At 48.6% G+C, this 22,851-nt stretch overlaps 1 protein-coding gene across 3 annotated transcripts in view; it reads right to left on the reverse strand.

Annotated features, from left to right (window-relative positions):
* Positions 1–22,851, reverse strand: part of CDC45 (cell division cycle 45) — a 435,048-nt gene that overhangs the window by 352,696 nt on the left and 59,501 nt on the right. For all 3 annotated transcript variants that reach the window (XM_078667950.1, XM_078667952.1, XM_078667951.1), the window contains 2 exons: positions 15,001–15,147; positions 2,166–2,224 (listed from right to left, as the gene is read on the reverse strand). In XM_078667950.1, coding sequence (XP_078524076.1) covers positions 2,166–2,224; positions 15,001–15,147 — 206 coding nt within the window. The remainder of the gene's footprint in view (positions 1–2,165; positions 2,225–15,000; positions 15,148–22,851) is intronic.

Raw genomic sequence — 22,851 nt, forward strand, 5'->3', positions numbered from 1 at the left:
AGAAACCTCCCGATTGTCGATTATACTGAAACTGCTGCAGAACAATTCATTGATATTGATAAAGGTGTGTTCCCTTATTTAGGTACAGTTGTAAACAGTAAGCTAATCCGTAGGTTAACAAGAACCCTTGAAGCAGTAGTAGATGAGACTGCCTCCGCTCTAGGTAACTTAACCGAAGAGCAATCCTTTATGAGAATTGTCGTTTTACAGAATCGTCTCGTCCTTGACGTCATACTGGCCGATAGGGGCGGGGCCTGTAGAGTTCTCGGATCTAGTTGCTGCATTTTCATTCCTAATAACGCGCCGTCTGTTTATTCAGCTATAACCAGACTTCATAAAATTGCCCATCTGTTACACCAAGATCCAGGCACCTGGACATGGTCCGGTTGGTTCTGGAATATAATTTCCGTATGGGGATGGAAAATCCTGTCCTTTCTAGGTATCGCAGTAGCGATCATATTCAGCTGCTGCCTCTGTATACAATGTGGCCCTGCGATTTGCGGCATTTGTGCTACCTCTTGTATTCCTAGTCCCAAGCCCCGTTCTAAATCCCGTTCCAAGACAATTCGAGATGAGCAAATGGTACTGTATGAAATGATAGATGGTATCATGAATATTGATGTTTCCTGATGGAAACGTAGTGACAAGGAGGGAATGTGGAAAAGTAAATTTTGTCATGTTCTGTGTCCCTACGCCTCATCCATCATATGTTATGTATGCATGACCTATATGCATATGTTATTCCCCATGTCCGATTAAAGACGCAATTACAGTTGTGTCCACCTCTAGTATGTCATTTTCCAGTCCTCGTGAATACTACGAATATCAGGCCTATGTAAAGCTATGTTGCCACGTTCCCCAGTGTGCACGTTATTTCATTATAAAGTCCCCGTTTCCAGGCCTCAACAGGGCCCGGACACTAGATTCAGCTCCTGTCTCCTGAAGCCTCGCTGAGGAGCGATACAGCCCCCACCTGTATCCTCGACCTTTCACTTGCTTCCTGCCTCACAGTGCCCGGTGCAGCCTGGCTCTGCCTCTGAGTCTGCCAAAAGTATGTTATGATTCCAGCTATCAGTTTAGTCCTCCTTCTCTGCATTCCTAAGCTACTGAACTGCATCAATAGTTTCCGTCATTGTCTAGCCTTCTCGTCTCCATGTTAGAGAAATACTGTATTTACTGGTCGTTTAATATTCTTCATCACGCACTACATGTAGAATAATGCATGGTCCAGTCTTAGAGTCAAGTTAGCTTTTCCCCTCATGACTTCTAGTTTATATCAACATGTTCCCTAAACATCAGATACTAGATAGGGTTTAGGTACATGTCGCTCCGACCCTCCAGACTTTAGTCTCTGCTCCTAGCACAGAGTTCATAGCCCCCAGCTTCTCCTAGTGATACGTCATTGCCAGTTTACGCGCACCACCAGGTTAGAGGTCCCGGCTCCTTAGGTAGCCCCCTCCAATGTTTCCGCCCCATTCATGACATATTCTGTTACGTCTGCACCACATGTCTATGTATACGCCCAGTTACACCTACTTTTACTGTTATCTTTCGCGACTGCTACGCGTCACACCTTCTGCTCCACCCACTGCTACGCCTACTGCAATGTAATGCTATGTGTTTGCGCTATGTATATATGCTCGTGTATTGTTATCAAAAGTTAGCGCGCTCATCCCAGACCCAGCCTCGGCAGCTGCCGGGCCACTCTAGCCCTGCCATTCTGTTCCTATGCAGGTTGTCCTGATCCTGTCCTTATGCTGTAATAAACCTGCAGAAACTCCTACTACCTCGAATCTTGACTCTTATTTATTGAGCTATCTGTTATGATATATGCCTAGTCAAAAATAGGGTATTATTTATTTATTTACCACAACTTGATGCTGAAAACAAAAATAAAAAATAAAGGATATTGCAGAGAAACGAGAACAACTCAAGAAGGCAATGTGTATCTTTTTTATAAAGGAATTTAAGAAAGAAATTCTGATTTTCTCGATTAAGACTGCAAATTGTATTATCTTGTTTTGTATACGTACCCCAGGATACATATCAAGGCAATATTTGAATGGTATGGGTGAACATGGTCTGAACTCCGTTTCTTTTTTAGACTTTACTGACGAAACAATTAGCAAAAGTAAAAGCACAAAATCATAAACTAGGCTCCATACCTGCGGGATTCCCATGCTCTCCGAGCTCGTCGTTTCTCTATTCTCCTCTCTAATGCTCCCTGTTGATAGATACAAGAGTAAAGGTAATGATCAGACATTCAGTTTCCATTATTCACAAACGTGACTTGAAACATGTTCCATCTAAATATGCTAACAAGAGAAAACACAACTTGCTAAAAGAGCAGAACGGCGAGTCTGAATCTTAATTGCTTTTCCAATGTTATGCAAAAAAACGGCAATGGCTGAAAACAAATTTAAATCAAACCTACAGATGGGGAGCTCAGCATATCTTCTGGAGTCTAAGCAAATAAGGGTGGCATTACCTCTCAGGGTTTGTTCCTTTCCTGTACTTAAATTTTACCATCCCACAGGTCATTAGGACCCAGTTATGTGAAAAGAAATTGTGACTGCAGTAAAAAGGGGCTCAATCAATCAATCAATCAATCAGTCATTTATAAAGTGCACTACATACCCGCGAGGGTCTCAAGGCACTGTGAGGGGAGAAGGGGGGCGCTCCTGAACGAATAGCCAGGTCTTGGGTCTGTCGTAGGCTCAGTGGGAGGGAGTTCCATGTCTTGGCAGCGAGGTAGGAGAAGGATCTCCTGCCGGTGGTTGTTCTTCGGATGCGCGGGATGGTGGAGTAAGAGGTCGGCGGAGCGGAGCTGGCGGTTGGGTGTGTAGAAGGAAAGTCGTCTGTTGAGGTAGGCTGGGCCGGTCTTGTGGAGTGCCTTGTGTGCGTGGATGAGGAGTTTGAAGGATATCCTCTTGTTGACGGGGAGCCACTGAAGGTTTCTCAGGTGGGGGGTGATGTGGCCGTGGCGTGATACATTGATCAGTCATGCCGAGGCGTTTTGGATGTGTTGTAGTCGTTTGATGAGCTTGGTCTGGGCTTCCAAGTAGAGGGCGTTTCCATAGTCTAGTCTGCTGCTGACGAGGGCCTGGGTGACTGTCTATCTTGAATCTGTCGGGATCCATCTGAAGATCTTGCGGAGCATGCGGAGGGTGTTGAAGCAGGAGGAGGAGACAGCGTTGACTTGCTTGGTCATTGAGAGCGTTGAGTCGAGGATGATTCCCAGGTTGCGTGCATGGTCGGTGGCTGTCAGGGCTGACCCCAGTGCCGTCGGCTACCAGGAGTCATCCCAGGCTGAAGGGTTGGAGCAAAGGATGAGGACCTCCGTCTTGTCCGAGTTCAGCTTCGATGACTGATCTTCATCCAGTCAGCGACAGCCTTCATTCCTTCGTGGAGGTTGGCTTTGGCGGTGATGGGGTCCTTGGTGAGGGAGAGGATCAGTTGAGTGTTGTCGGCGTAGGAGATTATGTTGAGGTCGTGCTGTTGGCCGATGTGTGCGAGCAGGGCCATGTAAATGTTGAATAGTGTCGGGCTGAGGGAGTATCCCTGGGGTACGCCGCAGAGGATCTCGGAGGCTTCGGATCGGAATTGGGGGGGGGGGGCGGACGCTCTGGGATCTGCCGGAGAGGAAGGGGTTGGACCATTCCTGAGCCTGGTCTCAGATCCCTGCGTCTGAGGCTGTGGGCCGCGTCGTCTGTGTTGGAGGGTTTGGTGGGAGGGCTGACAGCGAGGTTTGCACGAAGTTGGTCTTCTGTGATTATGTTCCAGCAGCGGCGGGGGATCAGTTGGGTGCGGTGGTGGGTTTCTGGAAGGTAAAGTGGATGCAGCGGTGGTCGGTCCAAAGGAGTTCAGTGGTGTGGTTGAAGGAGACGTGCGGGCTTGAGGAGAAGACTGGGTCGAGCGTGTGGCCGGCAGAGTGGGTGGGCGTGGTGACGAGTTGCCTCAGTCCGAGGTTGGCGAGGTTCTCGATCAGGGTTGTGGAGTTTATTTTTTATTTTGAAAGTTTTATATAGCGCGAACAAGATCTTTGCAGATAACAGAGCGCTTTACACAGGCAAGTGCAAGGGTAGGGAAACGAGGGAGCATCGTAGGAAGGTAGGTCATCAAATCAATGTAAATAGTACAAATATCACAAATAAAACAGATATGAGGGAGCATGAACAATTAGGTAGCTCAATAATACAAGTAAAACACATGTGCATAGGAATCGGACCGGTAATACTGATCGACGCAGAGTAAATCAAACGTAGTAGTTCAAGTGTATTTAGCCATGAGGATATTTTTGACTTCTTTCTTAAAAAGAAGAGTGGAGGAGATGAGTCTGGTTTCAGGAGGGAGTGAGTTCCAGATACTGGGCGCCATTCCTGAGAAGGAGCGTTTGTAGGTTTTTTCCTTCCGTTGCTGCTGTTCTCAAGGTGAAAGTTCAGGTCTCCAAGGAGGATGTAATCAGTGGAGATCAGGGCATGCGTGCTGACGAAGTCAGCAATGGAGCCGCTGAACTGGGGGCGGGGTCTGGGTGGTCGGTAGACGAGGGTGCCTCAGAGGGTGGAGTTGGGGTCTGTGTGGATCTGGAAATGCATGTGTTCGGCAGTGCGGAGTGTCGTTGTTGCTGGTTGAGACACTGATGCTGTTCTTGTGGACGATGGCAATTCCTCCTCTGATTCCGTTGGTGCGGTCTCTGCGGGTGATCTTGTCTGTTATGGCTGTGGCGATGTTGGGTGCGGAGGAGTCGTTCATCCAGGTCTCTGTCAGGAAGGCGACCTGTAATTTGTTTCTCTCTAGGGATTTGAATAGTGTACAGATGTGCTCCTTATAAGATAGCCTTTGTGTATTGTGTGCTGTGTGCTCTGCCTTATTTCCACTTTCGGATCCCACACCAAAACACATAATTGCTCTTAAGAGTTATTATTGCCCAAGGCTTTACATTTATTTCATGATGTCTAACTGATATGCGATGTTTCCTTTATGTGGATTTGCAGGATCACAATTTTTCATTACACTTTGATAGCATATTTCTAGTTCACGGTATAGATTCTTAAAATGTGACATTTGGAGAAAGGCACAGTCGCTTCAGATGAACACGCAGGGAATTCACACTCTTCTATTTTCACCTTACATCATAGATCACAGGGTTGAATTTTGCCAAAATATGATTGAAAAATATAATGTAATACAACGCTTCTTTGCAAACCTCTCGAGGAGCGTATTTACGACACACCACCACTAACAGCTTTAGGTTTTGTCAAAGATTGTCGCCTAGTATGCTGCCAGTTTTCATATTAAGCGGAATGTGACATTATATTAATTACCAAAAGACACAATTGATGGACGGAATGCTGGACAATGCAAACATTCACCCCCAGTCACAAAGATCTGGGTTTAATCCATCATTCTTTTGCTCACCACACCACCCCAGTTTGGACCAAGCCATATGCAAACCAGTCTAGACCCTGTTCCTTGTGGAAACAGTCCAGCCCGAACTGCCAAGCCAGGACTACCCTGGACTAGAAACAAGCATCCTGGGACCAGTTTCAGGGCATCATCCTTCATCAGCCAGGCTAGCTTGAATCCAGTGGTGTAGTATATTAATTACCAGCATTTTTTGATGATCAGTTACACTTTTAGATAGTCTGAACTAAAGGGGGCTTTAATAATTAGTAAAGCTTTACCACTGTACCAAACTACCAGAGACAAGGTGAGTCACACACTCATTATACACAAGGGTAGAGAACCTTGCACAAACTGCATGAAGGCACTTACTGTAACCCACTCCATCCGATCACAATCTATTACATATCACCAAGTAATTCATTCACCCCCTGCTATGACCAGAGTACGAGCCCACGTAGAAGCACCTAAAATCAGATCACAAGTGGTTCCATCATTTTTAATGTAATTTGTTTTGCAAAGAATATAAAGATGTGAATCCAGTTTAAAAACACCTCCCCTATTCTGTGGTCTACAACTCTGTCAAAGTTGCACAAGAGTGTCTAAAAATAAACTTCATTGGATGAATACTAAATATTCCAAGACCCTCAGCTAGTAAGGTTAGCCCACCGATAATATGGAAAGGGCCATCATAACTTAATTGCAATTCTTCAACGGAAGACAGTCTAATATTTCCACAAATTCTGGAATGCCATTTTTGTCGCTGTTAGAGGCAGTTCTCTGCTCATTCGTCCATTCTGACATTTCTCTAGCAACATCGATTTTGTAAAACCATAGAGCAAGTGGCTTTCCGTTTGTAATGTTATGTCTGTTACCTATCACAACTCATAGGCAAATTACTTATATAAACTTATTCCCATGTGCCAAACTATACTAAAATATTACAGCTATGATGCTGCAAGATGACGACAAGATAGCCACAGGGTCATGAAGGGAGATTGAGAGCCCATAGTAGTTGCTTCTGCATGTACAGGGCAGAGCCCTACACAAAAAAGAAATTAGGAATGAAAGGCAACACTGCTGTGAGAAGAAGTGGAACATGACAAATGGTGAGAATGCCCCTAAAGGTGCTGCCTTACCTCTCATGGCGTAGGCACAAACTCTCAGGGTGGAGGGGTATCTACCAGCCAACTTGTACCAGTATTTGTTACACCAAGGTAATTTGCTTCCTGTGTGCTCTGCCAAGAGTTGGTATCTCAGAGACCAAGAACAAGTTATTAACCACTCTGAATTCTGCAGATTTGCTTTTATGATGGCGTACTGCCCTTCTGCAGTGCAATATATTCAGTCTACTCATTCTTTGAAAGATCAGGTGAGGGACAAAGAGCAACACAAATAAGCCAGATAGAATTTTTTTCATGCAAATCTCCTTGTCCCTGGAAAATATGGTTATGAAAAGAGGACCTCAAAGAGACCGCACTTTGGTGCTATCCTAGTCAAAGTACTACCAATTAAGAACCAAGTCAAAAGCTTAAGTGGCTACGCGGACAACAGTTGACAGGACAGATCCAGAATAAAGGTAAGGACTAATTATTTTTTTCTCTGTCCTCATTGACCAGAAAATAGCTGCTCCAACTACAAAGGTATAACAAAGGTATACAGGACCTGTACATTCTAGCCCTTTTCTGAAAACGTCCTGTGTCTCAACCCCAGGAGCAAAGCTCCCTTGCCATCTCCTTCTCCCTAACGGGACAATGGGGAGGTCTTTAGAGACAATTGTGGTATAATCATCAGATGTGATTTCCAATTCAAGCATCAAAAAGTTCCCAGAATTTCAAAGTCTGATCTGATATGACTGCAAAACGGTCTCCAATGCTCTCACAGGACTAACTGGAGCGGCCTTATTCATGGATCATGAAAACAAAAGATGCTATCTATGGGGGACAAATCACTATGAGGCAGAACACTAACACTCACAGAAATCGGAGGACATTGCACAGCAGTTGTTAGCTAAAATACCAGGCCTTAATGAGTTCCAAACCAAATTCTTCAAAGATTTAGCTACCTCTGACTGAACCCAACATGAGTTATACACAAATGCAAGATCGACAGGCAATCTACAATAGGACCTAGGCGAGGTACACATGACTGTTCTGAAACCAGACTTCTCAGCAGGAAGATGAACCTCTAAAAAAACAATGTACCTCATTAATTCAAAATCAAAAATTCTAGTTACGGTTCGAGAAAATCACGCATTTATGGTAGTTGGGGATCAAGTCTAACAGGAAGAGAGCCGCTCTATGCCTAACCGATCGCCACAATAACATCTAGATAGTATTCAATGCCCTAGTTCTGGCAGACTAAGACAACCATTAGCCCTTCTAGAATGAGATTTTGATAAGGCATTTGGAAATCTTTCATGGAATCATTTACACTCTCTCCGGGCTCAAATGGGATTGTACCCAAACTTACTCTTACACTCATCTCCTGCATAATAAACTGACAGCACACGTGAAAATAGGGGAATCCTGATGGAACCTTGCCCATCCTGCAGGGAACTTGGCAGGTATGCCCATTATCAACACTGATGTTTGTCCTGACTATCGAACCATTAGTGTGAAAAAGACAAAATACAAGATATCGTTGGGCAAGGCTGTAGAAGAAAAAGAATATCCTTATGTGCGGACCGCAGAATGTACTCTAGTAATCCCATGTCATTAAGACCACTTGTAGCATGCCGCCTAAACAAATTTGGTTCACACTTTGCACATAACCAGCAATAAAACTAGACTCTGCAGTGGACTATGTGGCCTGCTGGCCCAAGCCAGAATACAACTAAATACTCAATGTGCCAGATATCTAGGCCTCATATTGGCCAACAGAGAAGAGATTGTCCAAGCAGAAAATAGGTAACCACTAATTGACCTTATCCGAAAAGATATCCTCCACTGATCCACACTTGGGCTATCCATAACCGCAAGAATCGCCTTAATTAACATGATTCTTCATAAGATCATTCACTTTTTTTTCCTTCTTTTTTTAAGGAATCTCACATTCACTAAGAGCCTTTATTTGGCAGGGTTAGCACACAGATGTAGCAATAACCAACTCATGTAAATTCTCCTATTACAAGGAATCAGGCATGGCTAGCTCCATATCCTACAACAGAGCTACACAACTGGTGAATTTATCCCACATTAAATCAATAATGGGGTTTGTAAGCGCGCTACTCACCCGTGAGGGGATCAAGGCGCTTGGGGGGGCTGCAGAGCAGTCGAAGAGGCGGTCTTGAGGTCCTTCCTGAAAAAGTGTAGGGTCGGGGAGCGTCTTATGTTCACAGGGAACTCGTTCCAGGTCTTGGCTGCGATTTAGGAGAAAGATCTCCCGCCGGTTCTGTGTCTGCGGATGCGGGGGACCTCTGCTAGGGCAAGGTCGGAGGAGCGGACGTTCTTTATGAGTACGTGGAAGGATACTCTGTCGTTGAGGTATTTGGGTCCGATGTTGTTGAGGTATTTGTAGGCGTGGGTGAGGAGTTTGAAGGTGATCCTCTTCTCGACAGGGAGCCAGTGGAGACCTCGTAGGTGTTGGGTCATGTGCTCGTGACGTGGTGTTTCGAGGACGAGTCCGGCTGTGGCGTTCTGGATGGTTTGGAGTTTGTGTAGAAGAGTTCGGTTTACTCCTGCATAGAGGGCGTTAACGTAGTCCAGTATGCTGGTTATAAGTGCGTGGGTGACAGTCTATCTGCATTCCGGGGGGGGGATCAATTTAAAGGTCTTAAGGAGGATGCGAATGCAGTTGAAACTGCTGGATGCGACAGCGTTAATCTGGGGGTTCATGGAGAGGGAGGAGTCCAGGATGATTCAGAGGTTTAGAGCGTGGACTGTCAGGGTTGGTGGGGTCCCGAGGGCGGAGGGCCACCAGGTATTGTCCCAGGCAGAGCTGTAAGGTCTGAGGATGAGGACTTCGGTCTTCTCAGAGTTGAGTATCAAACAGCTGTCCTTCATCCAGGCTGCCACGTTCTTCATTCCTTCCTGGAAGCAGAGTCTGGTGTCTTCAGGATTCTTCGTGAGTGAGAGGATGAGCTAGGTGTCATAGCATAAGAAACAATGCTGATGAGCCCATGCTGTCTGACGATGGCGGCGAGGGGGGCCATGTAGATGTTTAAGAGCGTTGGGCTATAAACACAGAACTAGGAGCAATGGTATGTGGGCGTCCTCTCCCCCATTTGCACTACATATCTGGTGGCAACTCCCTCAATATACCTCCCACAAACAAGGAGGGTACGAAACTCTTTACCCCCAAGTCACTACCCTGAAAGGATTCAAGGAGTAAGACCTCCTTGGCATTTCAACGCGATGTAATAGTCCCACTACTAAATTGGTAAACTTCTTTCAGGAGATATGTGAGGAATTTAGACTTGTGTATGCCTTCACTACAAGTTTTTTCACTACAAGTCCTTTATCATAATACTCCAGAGACTTCATAAACTGAGAGAAGTATGGGAGGCAGACTTAGAATGAGTAATGGACATATGGATTGGTGGCACCTACAAAAGCTGTGATCGCCTAATACAATTTAAATATTTGCACAGGAGAGGGAGGAGCCTAGCCAGCGACCAAGATGGCCGCGTAGGGAATCGGCTTTGCCGACCGCCGTTCCCTGCCACTACATCCTGCAGCATATCCTGGGCACGAGCCCCACTCCCTGATTCAGGAGCAGAAGCGACGCCCATTGCAGCCGCCCCGGGTCAATTCCGTGGCTCTGCGGCGAGGCTACACCACCCGTAAGATCGAGGCCTGGTCCGGCCCGGAAGCCAGGGCCTCGCGTGATTGTGTGGCCGCCTGGAAGGGTGTAAATGGGGGCCGCGGATCAACTGGCATCGTTCCAGCCCGAAGTGCAGGAGTGAACTCCCCAGGTTCACCAGTGAGCCCCAACGTTTTAGCAGGGGCAGCATAGTTGGCTGAGGTGGGTGAGGGCACTTGTGATACGCCGACCCGCCTCGAGGAACTGCTTAAAGGGGCTACGTGACACCAAGGCCGCCCTGGGACACATATTGCCGGGGCCGTGGACTTCTTGGTACCGGCCTGGCCACTGTGAAGAAACACCCCCGGGGCAATTGGAGAGCCCGTCGTGTGTGGGGGAGAGGTGAAGAAGAGAAGGGGAGGTGCAGGCGTTGAGCACCGGGCCTGCCTGCCCCCGAGTATCACAGGAGAGATGGTGCCTGAGGAGAGGAAGGCTGTGTCGCCTCGTCGAGGCCCGTAATTGAAGGACGATATGTTTGTGGCCGAATAGAGGAGAGACCTGCCCGAGCCGACTGGGGAGAGCCCCGTTGGATGACTTGCGCTGCCTGCGGTTGGACTACGGCACGGGGGGGTACCTGTGGGGTGCCCGCTGGTGGCGCTGCTTCTGTGGGGCAGAGGGTGCGTCATAGAGGTGGCGTGCATTGTGTAGCCGTGGCGCACTCTCCAGATTGATTGGAGGGCACCGAGGAGACCATCTGCCGGGAAAGGCTACAACATAGGTGGGTTCTGGAGATGTGCATCGGCCATACACTGTGCAGAGGGGTACGGCAGAGGTGAGCTGTGGTGTTCGGGATTTCACATGTTAAGGACATTTGGGGGAAAGATGGGATCCTTACCTTCGACGCCTTGCAGGGTAAATACCATCTGCAGGAGAGTGAGCGTTACCGATACCTCCAGGTCAGACATTCCCTACTTACAAATATCCCCAGAGACACCACACTTCCGGATGCCTCCCCGTTTGAAGACCGGGTCTTGGACGGCCATATCCCAGAAAAACTATCTCACCGATATACAAAAAACTGATCAACCATATGGGGTATCCATTGGTGATACTTAGGGAGCAGTGGGGAGCCGATGGTCTAGTATTAGATGATGAGGACTGGAGAGAGGCAGTCTCCTCCCCGAAGGTAGTGGCTATCCAAATGAGACTTAGGTTGGTTCAACTGAAGATTCTCCACCGGTCTTATACCACGGGACCTCGGCTGGGTTTGGCGGGGAGTGTCGGAGGGGATGTGGGGAGACGGGGACGTTCATGCACATCTTGTGGCACTGCGTAGAAATACAGGACTACTGGGTCAAAATCCACGATAAGATCAGAGAGGTAATGGGGGTGGAGTTGGTGCTGGAGATCCGACGATGTGTTCTGAATATCTGGGTACCTACAGACCTGACCCCAAACGGGAAACAATGGGTGACCCTGGCGTGCATGATTGCCAAGCTTAACATTGCTCAGTTGTGGGGTGCCAGTCAGGTGCCCCAGGTTGGGAAGTTGATGGAGGATCTAGACTGGTGCATGTTCAGGGAGAGGTCAGTCTACGTTGCCAGGGGGTGCCCCGGGAAATGGGGGAAGGTCTGGGGTGCTTGGAATAGCTACTGGGGATTTATATGTACTCCTCCAGCTGATGGAGAAGTGTTATTAGCGTTGGACTACCCGTAATCCCGGAATGTTATTCTAAAGTGTTATTCTGTAACATGGTACTGTATATTTGACCACTGTGAAAACGATGCATGTCACCTGATGCTTTTATTTTGCTTTGTTAAAAAGATTTAAAAAAATAATAATATTTGCACAGGATTTACGTAACCCCACAAGGACTGTGGCGAATGCAACTAAGTCCGAACCAGAAGTGTTCTGAACTTCAGATCAAGGAGGGTGACCATATCCACACAATATGGTCATGCAGGATTATTCACCTTTTCTGGGAATACATGACGCTTTTAAGAGTTCTGAACCACCCAAATGACTTGTATCTTAAAAGAGCATTGCTACATATCATAGGAGACTAGGGATTTCCATTTGTACAATGGGACCTGCTGAAAGAGGAATTGTTCAGCAGGTAAAATGATCTAGCTTAAAACAGGAGTTCTAGAGCCCCTTAGTATCACAAAGTGGAAACAGGTTTAAACTAATGTTGTTTCTGAGAATGGCCAACATATGCCAAGAGAGGCTAACCATGAAAACATCAGAAAATCTGGGAAAAATTGTCATTAGATCGCGAGATGAGAGGTGCAAGATTATAATAGACTTAGAACTGACTAATACAACATAATTTTGTAATACTACACACTTTCAAAGAAATATAAGTGAATATGAAGGAGTCAAACCATGTAATTAGAATTCATGTTTAGGGAACTGCATGTACCTTCACTGATTACTGGTGATCAGTAAGATTGTTTTCTTTTTCCTTCATTGTAATGATGAAAAATTGCAATAAAAGATTCATGAAAAACAAAATACACAAAATGCCATTAGTTCTAGGAGACAATGAAATGATACAACCCTTTGAGATGGAGTCTGTGGTGAAGTTTATCACCATCTGTCAAATATTTTAAAACCTGCCCTATAGAGATAGGGCTTGCATGCATGAGTGCTACTTACTAACTGTTCCAGTTTATACATCGGCAGGTAACCAGGTCAGTGGTGTCGATAGTATCCTAGACCGACAAGCGAAAGAACTTGCATGGTCAGGTGAACTAAGCATTGCAAGCGCAACCATCTCTCAAGGAGTACTGGAGTACCTAGCAAAAAGATACATTTGTGTCCGTGCCTACAAGGGCTAAAACTAACTTCACCACCATGAGGGCCCACCTTATTTTACTCTATCAGGTGGGGCAGTGGGAAGAGGGTTTTTTTAGTATCTAGTGAAGGGTGCCTGATCAACCAAACTTTCTGGTGTTGGATAAGCTGACAAAGTGGAACAGAAAGCAGCTTTATGCTAGCAGGAGGTTGCATATGAAATAACAAATCAGGCCTGCAATTTAGCTTAAGAATTCTCCAATTATTTTTATAACAGTGTAGGAGAGGTTTCAAAGACTGCTTGCCCAAAAACTTTCAGGGGACAAATCAGCTTGCGGCTTCGCAGTCTCCAAGGTTTCACAGCTTTACAGATAACTGCAGAGAATCAGGACTTTCAGCAGTCACTGGTGCCTCATGAGATGGGAATTAGTTCTCAAGTGAACTACCTAGCTTTAGTGAAGAATCTGTTGCTCTCGGGTTGATGGAAGGAGTCACTCCATCTTCCTGTCCACTCTACGATCTCTTTCAAACTCCTCTGTCTTGCCCATAGGGCTGTCTATGGCTCTGGCTCGGAAGGCATCAGGTCCCTTGTCTGTGCCTATACTCCCAGTAGAACACTCCGTTCTGCCTCTAAGAACATGCTCTCTGTTCCCAGATTTTCTAGAGCTAAGTGGGGTGGTAGAGCCTTTTCCACCTTGGTTCCCAAGTTATGGAATTCCCTCCCCTCAGAACTGACCAGTCAATCTTCACTGGTGATCTTTCGCAGACATCTCAAAACTTGGCTTTTTACTAAGGCCTATCAGTAATGTTTGGATTAGGTACTATGAGACTATGTGTTTGTCTGTCGTTTGCGCCTTAACGCCCTTGGGCTAAGTTGCGCATTACAAATCCCCGTTCATTCATTCATTCACTTTCATCACTCATCGCTAAGAGGTAAATCCTAAAAAGTTAGGGCATCAGAATCTAAAGCAAAAAAGGCTGCAGAAAAACTAGAAAACACCTCCACTTTATGCACATTATAGATTTGAGTTTTCATTTATTCTTTAATGCATTCAGAGAAAAATTCCTGCAAAATTTGAAGAATAAAATCCGTCTTTGACAACAGATCAAGTTTTGGCAGTCCCATGAACAGATACCTGCATTCAAGCTGATCGAGCCGACATCAACACAAGAGTTTCACAAGGCAGTAAAGCCTCCCCTGTAGTTAAGGGTGATTCCGAGGGAGTTGGAGCTAGGCCACACACACTGCATGTGACTCACCTGAAGATGAAGCCAAAATAAGATTACTGGTGAAAGGAGGGAATGAACAAAAGGGTTCTGTGCAAAAGTGGCAAACGGGGCCTTATGAAAAGCATCAATCTGACTCCGAGGCAGCAGGGGCAAATCTCACAAATAAGATTTTCAAAAGCACAGGGACCAACTCAACACAAGTCCAACCACTCCTTGTACTACCTGTGTTTCTTCTCCCCATAAAGTTGAAAGATCACTAGTCCTTTTGAGGTTTGGGTCGTTGCTCTATTCAATTTGGTAAAATGTAACCCTATGGGAGATCTAGGATTCGGTGTACATGGGTCCCAGGTAAAGGCCTTGCAAGAAGGCACTAGAACAGGAGAGAACTTGCGGAAGTTGACATTAGTGACCGACACTCACTAGACAAAGTATTCGGTTATGGTGTGGAAAAAGAGGAACGGTCTCTTGTTGTGCTTCATATGATCTTTTAATGTCACCTACAGGACCCACCATATGAGTGCTAGAAGTGGTGCAGCCCCACCTGGCAATGGTGATAGGCTATTTCTGGAAAAACAATCTGAATCCAGTCAGGGGCCTTGGAGTACGGTTCCTAAAATTTATGTGCAGGAGCAATTATCAATTAGAACAAAGTTATATAATTCCCTTCTAATATCTGTGAACACAAATCCTGTTCAGGCAAATTAAATAACTCCGTTACAGTGCACTAATAGTGTCCCAGGGAGACTAGGTGTCACAGTACAGCTTGAGCCTTTAGGCGACTGATCAGGATACCCCCATTCATTCCATGAGGACATTAAGAAACCGCACCTCGTCAAACCGCTGGCGTTTCCCAGATGGCTCAGATCCATCACTGTCATTCCCAGAATCGTCTCCATCCTCGTCCTCATCGTCTCTGAAGATGTCATCGTAGTTAGGAATTTCAAGGTCATCATCCTGCTTAATCAACAATTTTATCTGCAAAGAAGTAAACACAGGAAGCTAAAAGTGAATATATTTAGCCATATGCTAAAGGCCCATTTATTCAAGGTATTTCCATTTGTCTCAAAGAATTCTAAAGGATGGCTTGAAGTGGTGTTATATTGCCCTTCCTAGATTATCGGAGAAGAAGGTGCTGCTAGTGCCGTTCCGTCATGGTATCACAAGACTGGAGACAACATTCTACAAACAGCAGCACTCATGAGCTCCCTTTCAATTAGATTAATGAGCTATAAATGTTCACTATTTAGTCATTCAGAAAAGGAACCAGCAAGAAGGAGAGTTGATGAGAAAATAGCACTGGTTCGGTTGAATTGATGGCCACCGGCATTGATGGGAGTGGTTGGCCTGGTGTACTATATAACTATTTTCCTTTTTTAGGTAAAAAAACATGTTATTCCTTATAGTCATTACAAACTTGTGCTGGACTTCAGTGTCAAAATCTCTTCCCAATAAATTTGATTTTTTTTAACATTTTTGTAAGGATTTGGCTGTCCTCCATTTTGTGGCACGCCTGTAAAACATGAAACTGGAAGCAACATTAAAAGGATGTGCAATGGGCAGATATATTACAACAACAAAAAGGTAGAGACATTTTCTTTTACTTCCGACCAAAACATGTACAATACTTTAAAGCTGTGCTGCCCGACCCCACCGACTGTTAGAGGACCATACTGCACCACAACGAGCTCGGCTACTGCTGCCAGCTGTTCTTTAGAAGTACAGCTACTCCAATAGTAATACCACTACAAACCATCCCTCGCTCACCAATATGGTATTAATAACACTATTAGCCCTATGTTTACATCTTTGGTTCTACTTCATGAACAAGTTACTTACCTTCGGTAACGATATATCTGTAAGAAACAGTAGTTAGTATTAGATTCCTTACCTTAGAATATCCCCAGGCGTCAGTCTGGATCCGGAAACTTTTGCGTAGCAGTACCCCTGCGCGTCGGTAGGCGTCGTCTGCAGGCGTCCCCTGCGGCTCCGTGTCCGTCGTTGGCGTCGTGCGCCGTGATGACGTCGCTGGAGTATATAGACGCCGCCTCCGCGCGCTGACGTCAGTTCTTTGCACACAGCTTTTCCGCGCCAGAACACGCAGAGCCATGTAAGAACCAACACTGGTGCCATGCGAAACTAGGGCCCTGAAGGGGATGGCCTTAACCCTATGTATCAGTTCGCAGAACGGGAAGGATGGGCGGGGCGGTAAGGAATCTAATACTAACTACTGTTTCTTACAGATATATCGTTACCGAAGGTAAGTAACTTGTTCATCTGAAAGAAACAGGTTAGTATTAGATTCCTTACCTTAGAATAGATACCCCAGCAATACCAACCCCGGTGGTGGGTCTGCGAACCAATACAGCTTACACCAGAAAGTCCTGGAGGACAGAACGGCCAAAAAAGCCATCCCTCCGGACTTGACTGTCCAGGCAGTAGTGCCTCGCAAACGTGTGCAGCGAGGCCCACGTAGCTGCCTGACAAATGTACTGCAAGGGGCATCCCCGGCCCAGGGCAGTAGTAGCCGCCGTGGCCCGAGTGGAATGGGCTCTCAGCCCAACAGGAGGCTCCTTCCGAGCCAAAGAGTAGCACGCTTTGATGCACAGGACGACCCACCGAGAGATGGTTCGTTTATGTACCGCCCTTCCCTTCTTCGCACCCACGTAGCCAACAAACAGTTGGTCATCCACCCGGAACTGGCGTGTGCGATCCATATAAAATGAAAGCGCACGTTTTGGGTTCAGACGATGGAGCCGCTCTTCATCCTTTGAAGGATGCGGAGGCGGAAAGAAGGAGGGTAAGGTGATGGACTGCCCGATGTGAAAAGCAGAAACTACTTTGGGCAGGAAAGAAGGTCTAGTTCTCAGAACCACCTTGTCTGGATGAATGGACATGAAAGGAGGTTTGACAGAAAGAGCCTGGAGCTCACTCACGCTCCTGGCAGAGGTGATGGCAACCAGGAAGGCCGTCTTTAAAGTCAGGAGACGGAGAGGACAGGAATGAAGTGGCTCAAAGGGAGCGCACATCAAGAAGGTCAGAACCAGGTTCAAGTTCCACGGAGGCATCACGAACGGAACAGGTGGATACATGTGCGTGATGCCCTTCAAGAATCTCGTTACAATAGGGGACTTGAACAAAGAAGGTTGATCAGGCAGCCTTAGAAAGGCCGAAAGGGCAGAAAGGTAGCCCTTGATAGTGCCCAGAGCAGAGCCCTGCTGGGCAAGAGAGAAGAAAGAGGAGAACCTCGGAGAGAGGGGCAGAAAGAGGGTTCACAGCCTTTGCTGTGCACCATGCCACAAATCTGTTCCACCGGCAGGCGTATACCGACTTTGTGGAGGGACGCCTGGCTGCCAGAATCACATCACAAACTTCAGGAGGCAAGTCAAATGGCCTCAACTGTCGCCGCTCAATCTCCACGCATGGAGGTGGAGACTGGACAGGTTCGGGTGGAGGACCGTCCCCTGCTGCTGCGACAGAAGGTCCTCCCGAAGGGGCAGGCGGATCGAGGGACCGACTGACATGCTGAGTAGCTCGGGATACCAGTACCTTCGAGCCCAGTCCGGAGCCACAAGGATAACTTGGGCCCGGTCGCGCCTGATCTTCTTCAGCACTCTGGGCAGAAGTGGTATAGGCGGAAAGGCGTACAACAGACCGCAACTCCACTCGCGCCGAAAGGCGTCGCCGTGCGAGTGCCGTCTTGGAAACTCCAACGCGCAGAACTGATGACATTGCGCGTTCTCTTCTGTGGCGAATAGATCTAACCAAGGCTCTCCCCATTGCAGAAAGAGGCCTTTCGCCACGTCCGAGTTCAGACACCATTCGTGATCCACCGAGCACCGACGGCTGAGTTCGTCCGCCCTGGCGTTCAGAGAACCTGCCAGGTGTTGAACCGTCAGAGTCACGCCCTGACGTTCCAGCCATTGCCAGAGACGCAGAGCCTCCTGGCAAAGGGTCCACGACCCCACTCCGCCCTGCTTGTTGCAGTACCACATGGCGGTGGTGTTGTCCGTGAACACCTGCACTACACTCCCGTTGACAAAGGGGAGGAATGCCTTCAGTGCTAGACGAATCGCCCGCAGCTCCAACATGTTGATATGGAGCCGGGACTCCGCCGGAGACCAGATGCCTCTGATCTCCGCCTCTCCCAAGTGGCCTCCCCAGCCCTGGAGGGACGCGTCCGTCACAACCACGTGCTCCGGTTGGGGAAGGGAGAGGGATCTGCCTCTGACCCAATCGCGGTCCGTAAGCCACCACTGCAGTTGTCTCGCAGTGCCCTCCGAGATCAAGACATGGTCGGACAAGTTGCCCTGATGCTGGGCCCACTGAAACTTCAGGTCCCACTGCAGAGCCCGCATCCGCCACCCGGCGTGATGCACCAGAAGGATGCAGGAAGCCATCAGCCCCAGCAGCCGCAGCGTCAACCTGACCGAAAACCGGGATAACGGCTGAAAGATGGGAATCAAGGCCTGTATATCCCGGACTCGCCGTTCCGGAGGATAAACCCGAAACTGCGCCGAGTCGAGAACCGCTCCGATGAAAAGGAGCTTTTGAGAGGGACACAGGTGTGATTTCGGCACATTGATGGAAAACCCCAGCTCGTGCAGGAGGTCTGCCGTCATCTGAAGGTGGGGGACGACTGTCTGGGGCGAGCCCACCTTCAACAACCAGTCGTCGAGGTAGGGGAAGACTGAAACCCCTAACCGGCGCAGATGAGCTGCGACCACCGCCATCACTTTCGTGAACACCCGTGGGGCGCTGGTAAGGCCGAATGGGAGCACGATAAACTGAAAGTGCTCGTGGCCTACCGTGAACCGTAGGTAACGCCGGTGGGCCGGCAGGACGGGGATGTGAAAATACGCATCCTGCAAGTCCAACGCTACCATCCAGTCTTGCGGGTCTAGAGCAGCCAAGACCTGAGCCAAAGTCAACATCTTGAACTTCTCCTTCCGGAGGAAGCCGTTGACGTTCCGTAGATCCAAGATAGGACGTAGGCCCCCTTTGTCCTTCTTGGGTACCAGAAAGTAGTGGGAATAGCAACCACACCCTACTTCTGGCCCAGGAACGCGCTCGATGGCCCCCTTGGCCAAGAGGGCCGTAACTTCCTCCTGCAGAAGTGTCAAGTGGTCCCCCGACACACGGTGGTTCTGCGGTGGCATGGCTGGAGGAGTGGTCTCGAAGGGGAGGGAGTAGCCCCTTCGGACGAGCTGCAGCACCCACCTGTCCGATGTGATAGTGCGCCAGCGGGAGTGGTGATGGCGAACCCTGCCACCCACTGGCGTCACATGGGCCTGAAAGCACGGACTAGGAGGATTTGGAGGCCGATGCTGCGGGGGGAGGTGTGGTCTGACCTCGCCGTTGTCCCCGACCGCCTCCACGGCGGACTCCACGGCCGCCACCGCGTTGAGAAGTGTTCTGCGGCGCGTGGCTGGCAGCACGTGTGGGACCGCCCCTTCCTTGGCCACGAAAGGAGCGAAACGAACCCGTTTGCTGGCGCTGGGTCGAGAGACCCAAGGACTTGGCCGTGACCCTGGTGTCCTTGAAGCGCTCCAGCGCGTGGTCCGCCTTGTCGCCAAACAGGCGACTGCCATCGAACGGCATGTCCATCAAGGCATTCTGGACATCTGCCGAAAAGTTGGCGGATCTCAGCCAGGCGTGGCGACGAATCGCCACCGTCGTGGACATCGCTCTGCCCAGCGAGTCGGTCGTATCAAGACCACACCTGATGGAGTATCTTGCTGCGTCTCGGCCTTCAATCATAGCCTTGCCGAGCTTTGCCCATACCTCCTGCGGGCATTCTGGCAGCAACTCCGCGACCGTATCCCACAGAGAGTGGGAGTAGCGGCCCAAGAGGCATGCGGTGTTGCAAGACCGCAGTCCCAAACTAAGGGACGAGAAGACCTTTTTTCCATACTGGTCGTACCTCTTGGATTCCCGGTCGGGCGGGGCCGACGGGAATGCGGTCTGGGAAGTCGAGGCCTGGATCACCAGACTCTCAGGGGTGGAATGGGTGGACAGGAACTTGGGGTCATCCGGACACGGACGGTGGCGTCTGGCCACGTTCCTATCAACAGGCGAACCTGAAGCGGGCCTGGACCACGTGCCCAAAAGAACGTCTGTCAAGGCTTCGTTGAACGGCAGCAGTGGCTCCTGTGGGCATGACTGCGGTTTGAAGACCTCAGTGAGGATGTTAGGCCTCACGACCGCGACGGGGAGCTCAAGGTGTAAGGCCTTGGCAGCCCTCATCAACACCACTGAATAAGCAGCCCCCGCCTCCGAAGCAACGGTAGGAGGCGAGACAAAAGCAGGGTTAGGAGAGTCATCCAGACCACTGGCGTCACCCAAATCACCTGTCCAGTCCACATTGTACTGACACTCACGTGACAGAGGGTCCTCAGACCCTTCCCAACCCTCTCCGTAATCTACATCTTCACCATATTCGGAATCAACTATGTAGACCGGCTCCCCGGGGTCCATAGGCCCCATCGGCGTCGGACTCGGCGTCTGGCGACATCGGTCCGACTCCGCGTCCGGAGTCGGAGAGGTTATGGGAACGGTGCCGCCCGGAGCCGGCGCACCGGCGCCGCGCGGGGGCGGCGTCGGGGGCAACCCCGATGGAATCGGCACCGGAGAGGCCGGTAGACCAGCCGGCGTCGACCCTGAGGGTCCCTGCGGCGCCGGGGTCGGAGCCGTCGGCGGCGCAGGGGCCACCCGAACCCCCGGCCGCATCGCGCGAGCGTCGGGGGGAGTCGGGGGTACGATGACGACGCCCCGACTTCTTGTGTTTCCTACCTGAGGAACCAGAGGAATGGTGACGACTTCCGGAGCGCTCGCGACGGCTCCGCGACCGCTCCCTCGACCTCCGGCCGGACCGGGACCGCTCTCGCCACGGGGCCGACACCCGCAGCTCGAGTAGCTTGCGGGACCGCTCCCGCCTAGCCTTACTCGTCAGGGCCCGGCAGTCGACACAGTTGTCCACGGCGTGGTCGGGGCCCAGACACCCGAGGCAGAGTCGGTGATGATCCGTGACCGACATCGTGCGGTCACAGCCGTCACAGTTCTTAAAACCGGGCATCCTACCGGCACCGTAAGAAGAATCAAGGATTCACAAAACTTGGTCAAAAGACCGGAGTACTGCACTTCTCGGATCTGCGCGAACTGGCACGGAAAAAAGAAGAACTGACGTCAGCGCGCGGAGGCGGCGTCTATATACTCCAGCGACGTCATCACGGCGCACGACGCCAACGACGGACGCGGAGCCGCAGGGGACGCCTGCAGACGACGCCTACCGACGCGCAGGGGTACTGCTACGCAAAAGTTTCCGGATCCAGACTGACGCCTGGGGATATTCTAAGGTAAGGAATCTAATACTAACCTGTTTCTTTCAGATTGGAATCTTCATTGAAGACCTCACCAACCCACTCTCCTCCCAGGCATCACTTAAAAGATCAGAATCCAGCGTTTTTTATCAGTCAACTGTAGTATCTGTCAAATAATGAATATATTTTATTGTATCAATTAACAAAAATTGTTACAAAAAGTGTCCTATAAAATATTCACAAATTTTGCTTGCTATAGTAGTCACCATTAACTGCTACAAATTTGAATACACTAGATCCTGTAAAACAAATCCTAAAAATACAGATCATAGATAATAAAAACATTAAAACCCATGTGTATCTGTCGGTGTAGGTCCTAATTAGATAGCGGTGCTAATGGCTTTCTTGAAGGAGCACTGACCTTGTCAGCTAGATACAATTGCTACCTGGGTAACTGCTTCATCTCATGTTTTTCCTTTGTTAAAGGAGTACATGGAAAGTGTTCTAACCACATTGTTTCACACTGGTGATGTTTTAATTGGCCTATATTTAGATTGGGAAAAAACCCAGATGAAAGGCGGCATAGAAGTCTTGAAAGTATATTTCTATGGCAATTTATTTAAAAAAATGTATATACTCCAGATTCCTTCACTTTGACAGGATTTTTCAGTATTTGACTTCAGTGTAGATTCACACGATAGAAAGCTATGTTTATAAGTAGGTAACATTTTGATAGTTACATTTTCCTTACTAGCAGTTGCTGCTTACTCAATTGCTGCTGCCTTTTGCTACTGCAACTACTGTTCGTGGTGGGTGCTGTTACCTCATTGTGTTACTACTGCAGCCATTATCTCACTATTACTACTACTACTACTTAGGCCTGGGCGTTAAATTCCGTTCGGGGAATTTTGCGTACCGCGGAGAACATGAAATAGCCAACAATTCCGTGATCCGCGGCTTCGTGGAATTTTTTGCTTGTTCGCGCTTTCAAAATGCGTGTTCGCAAGATATTTCTCCCCGAGCACGCAAACAGGAAAAAAAGTATCGCGAACAGGCGGAACAAGCAATTCCGCGTGTTTGCGGAACTTTTGCGGGCTCGCTGAGACTTTTTTCCATTTCGCAGAGCTTTGTGTAGCACCACTATGCAAATTCCACCCACCCCTACTACTACTGCTGCTGCCTGTAATGCATCTTGTACCGCTGCAACACCAAGTACTATTAAACGTAGTTGGAATATTTTACTACCATTAGCACTGTCACAAGTATTACTGTGGTATTGCTATTAATTGCAGTCGTAGTAGTACACCAATAGTTGTTCGTTTTGGGGTCCTAATATCCAGGATTACAATCAGGTAATGTTCCC

The sequence above is a fragment of the Lissotriton helveticus genome, chromosome 11, assembly GCF_964261635.1.
Source record: "Lissotriton helveticus chromosome 11, aLisHel1.1, whole genome shotgun sequence".
Taxonomy (NCBI): Eukaryota; Metazoa; Chordata; class Amphibia; order Caudata; family Salamandridae; genus Lissotriton; species Lissotriton helveticus.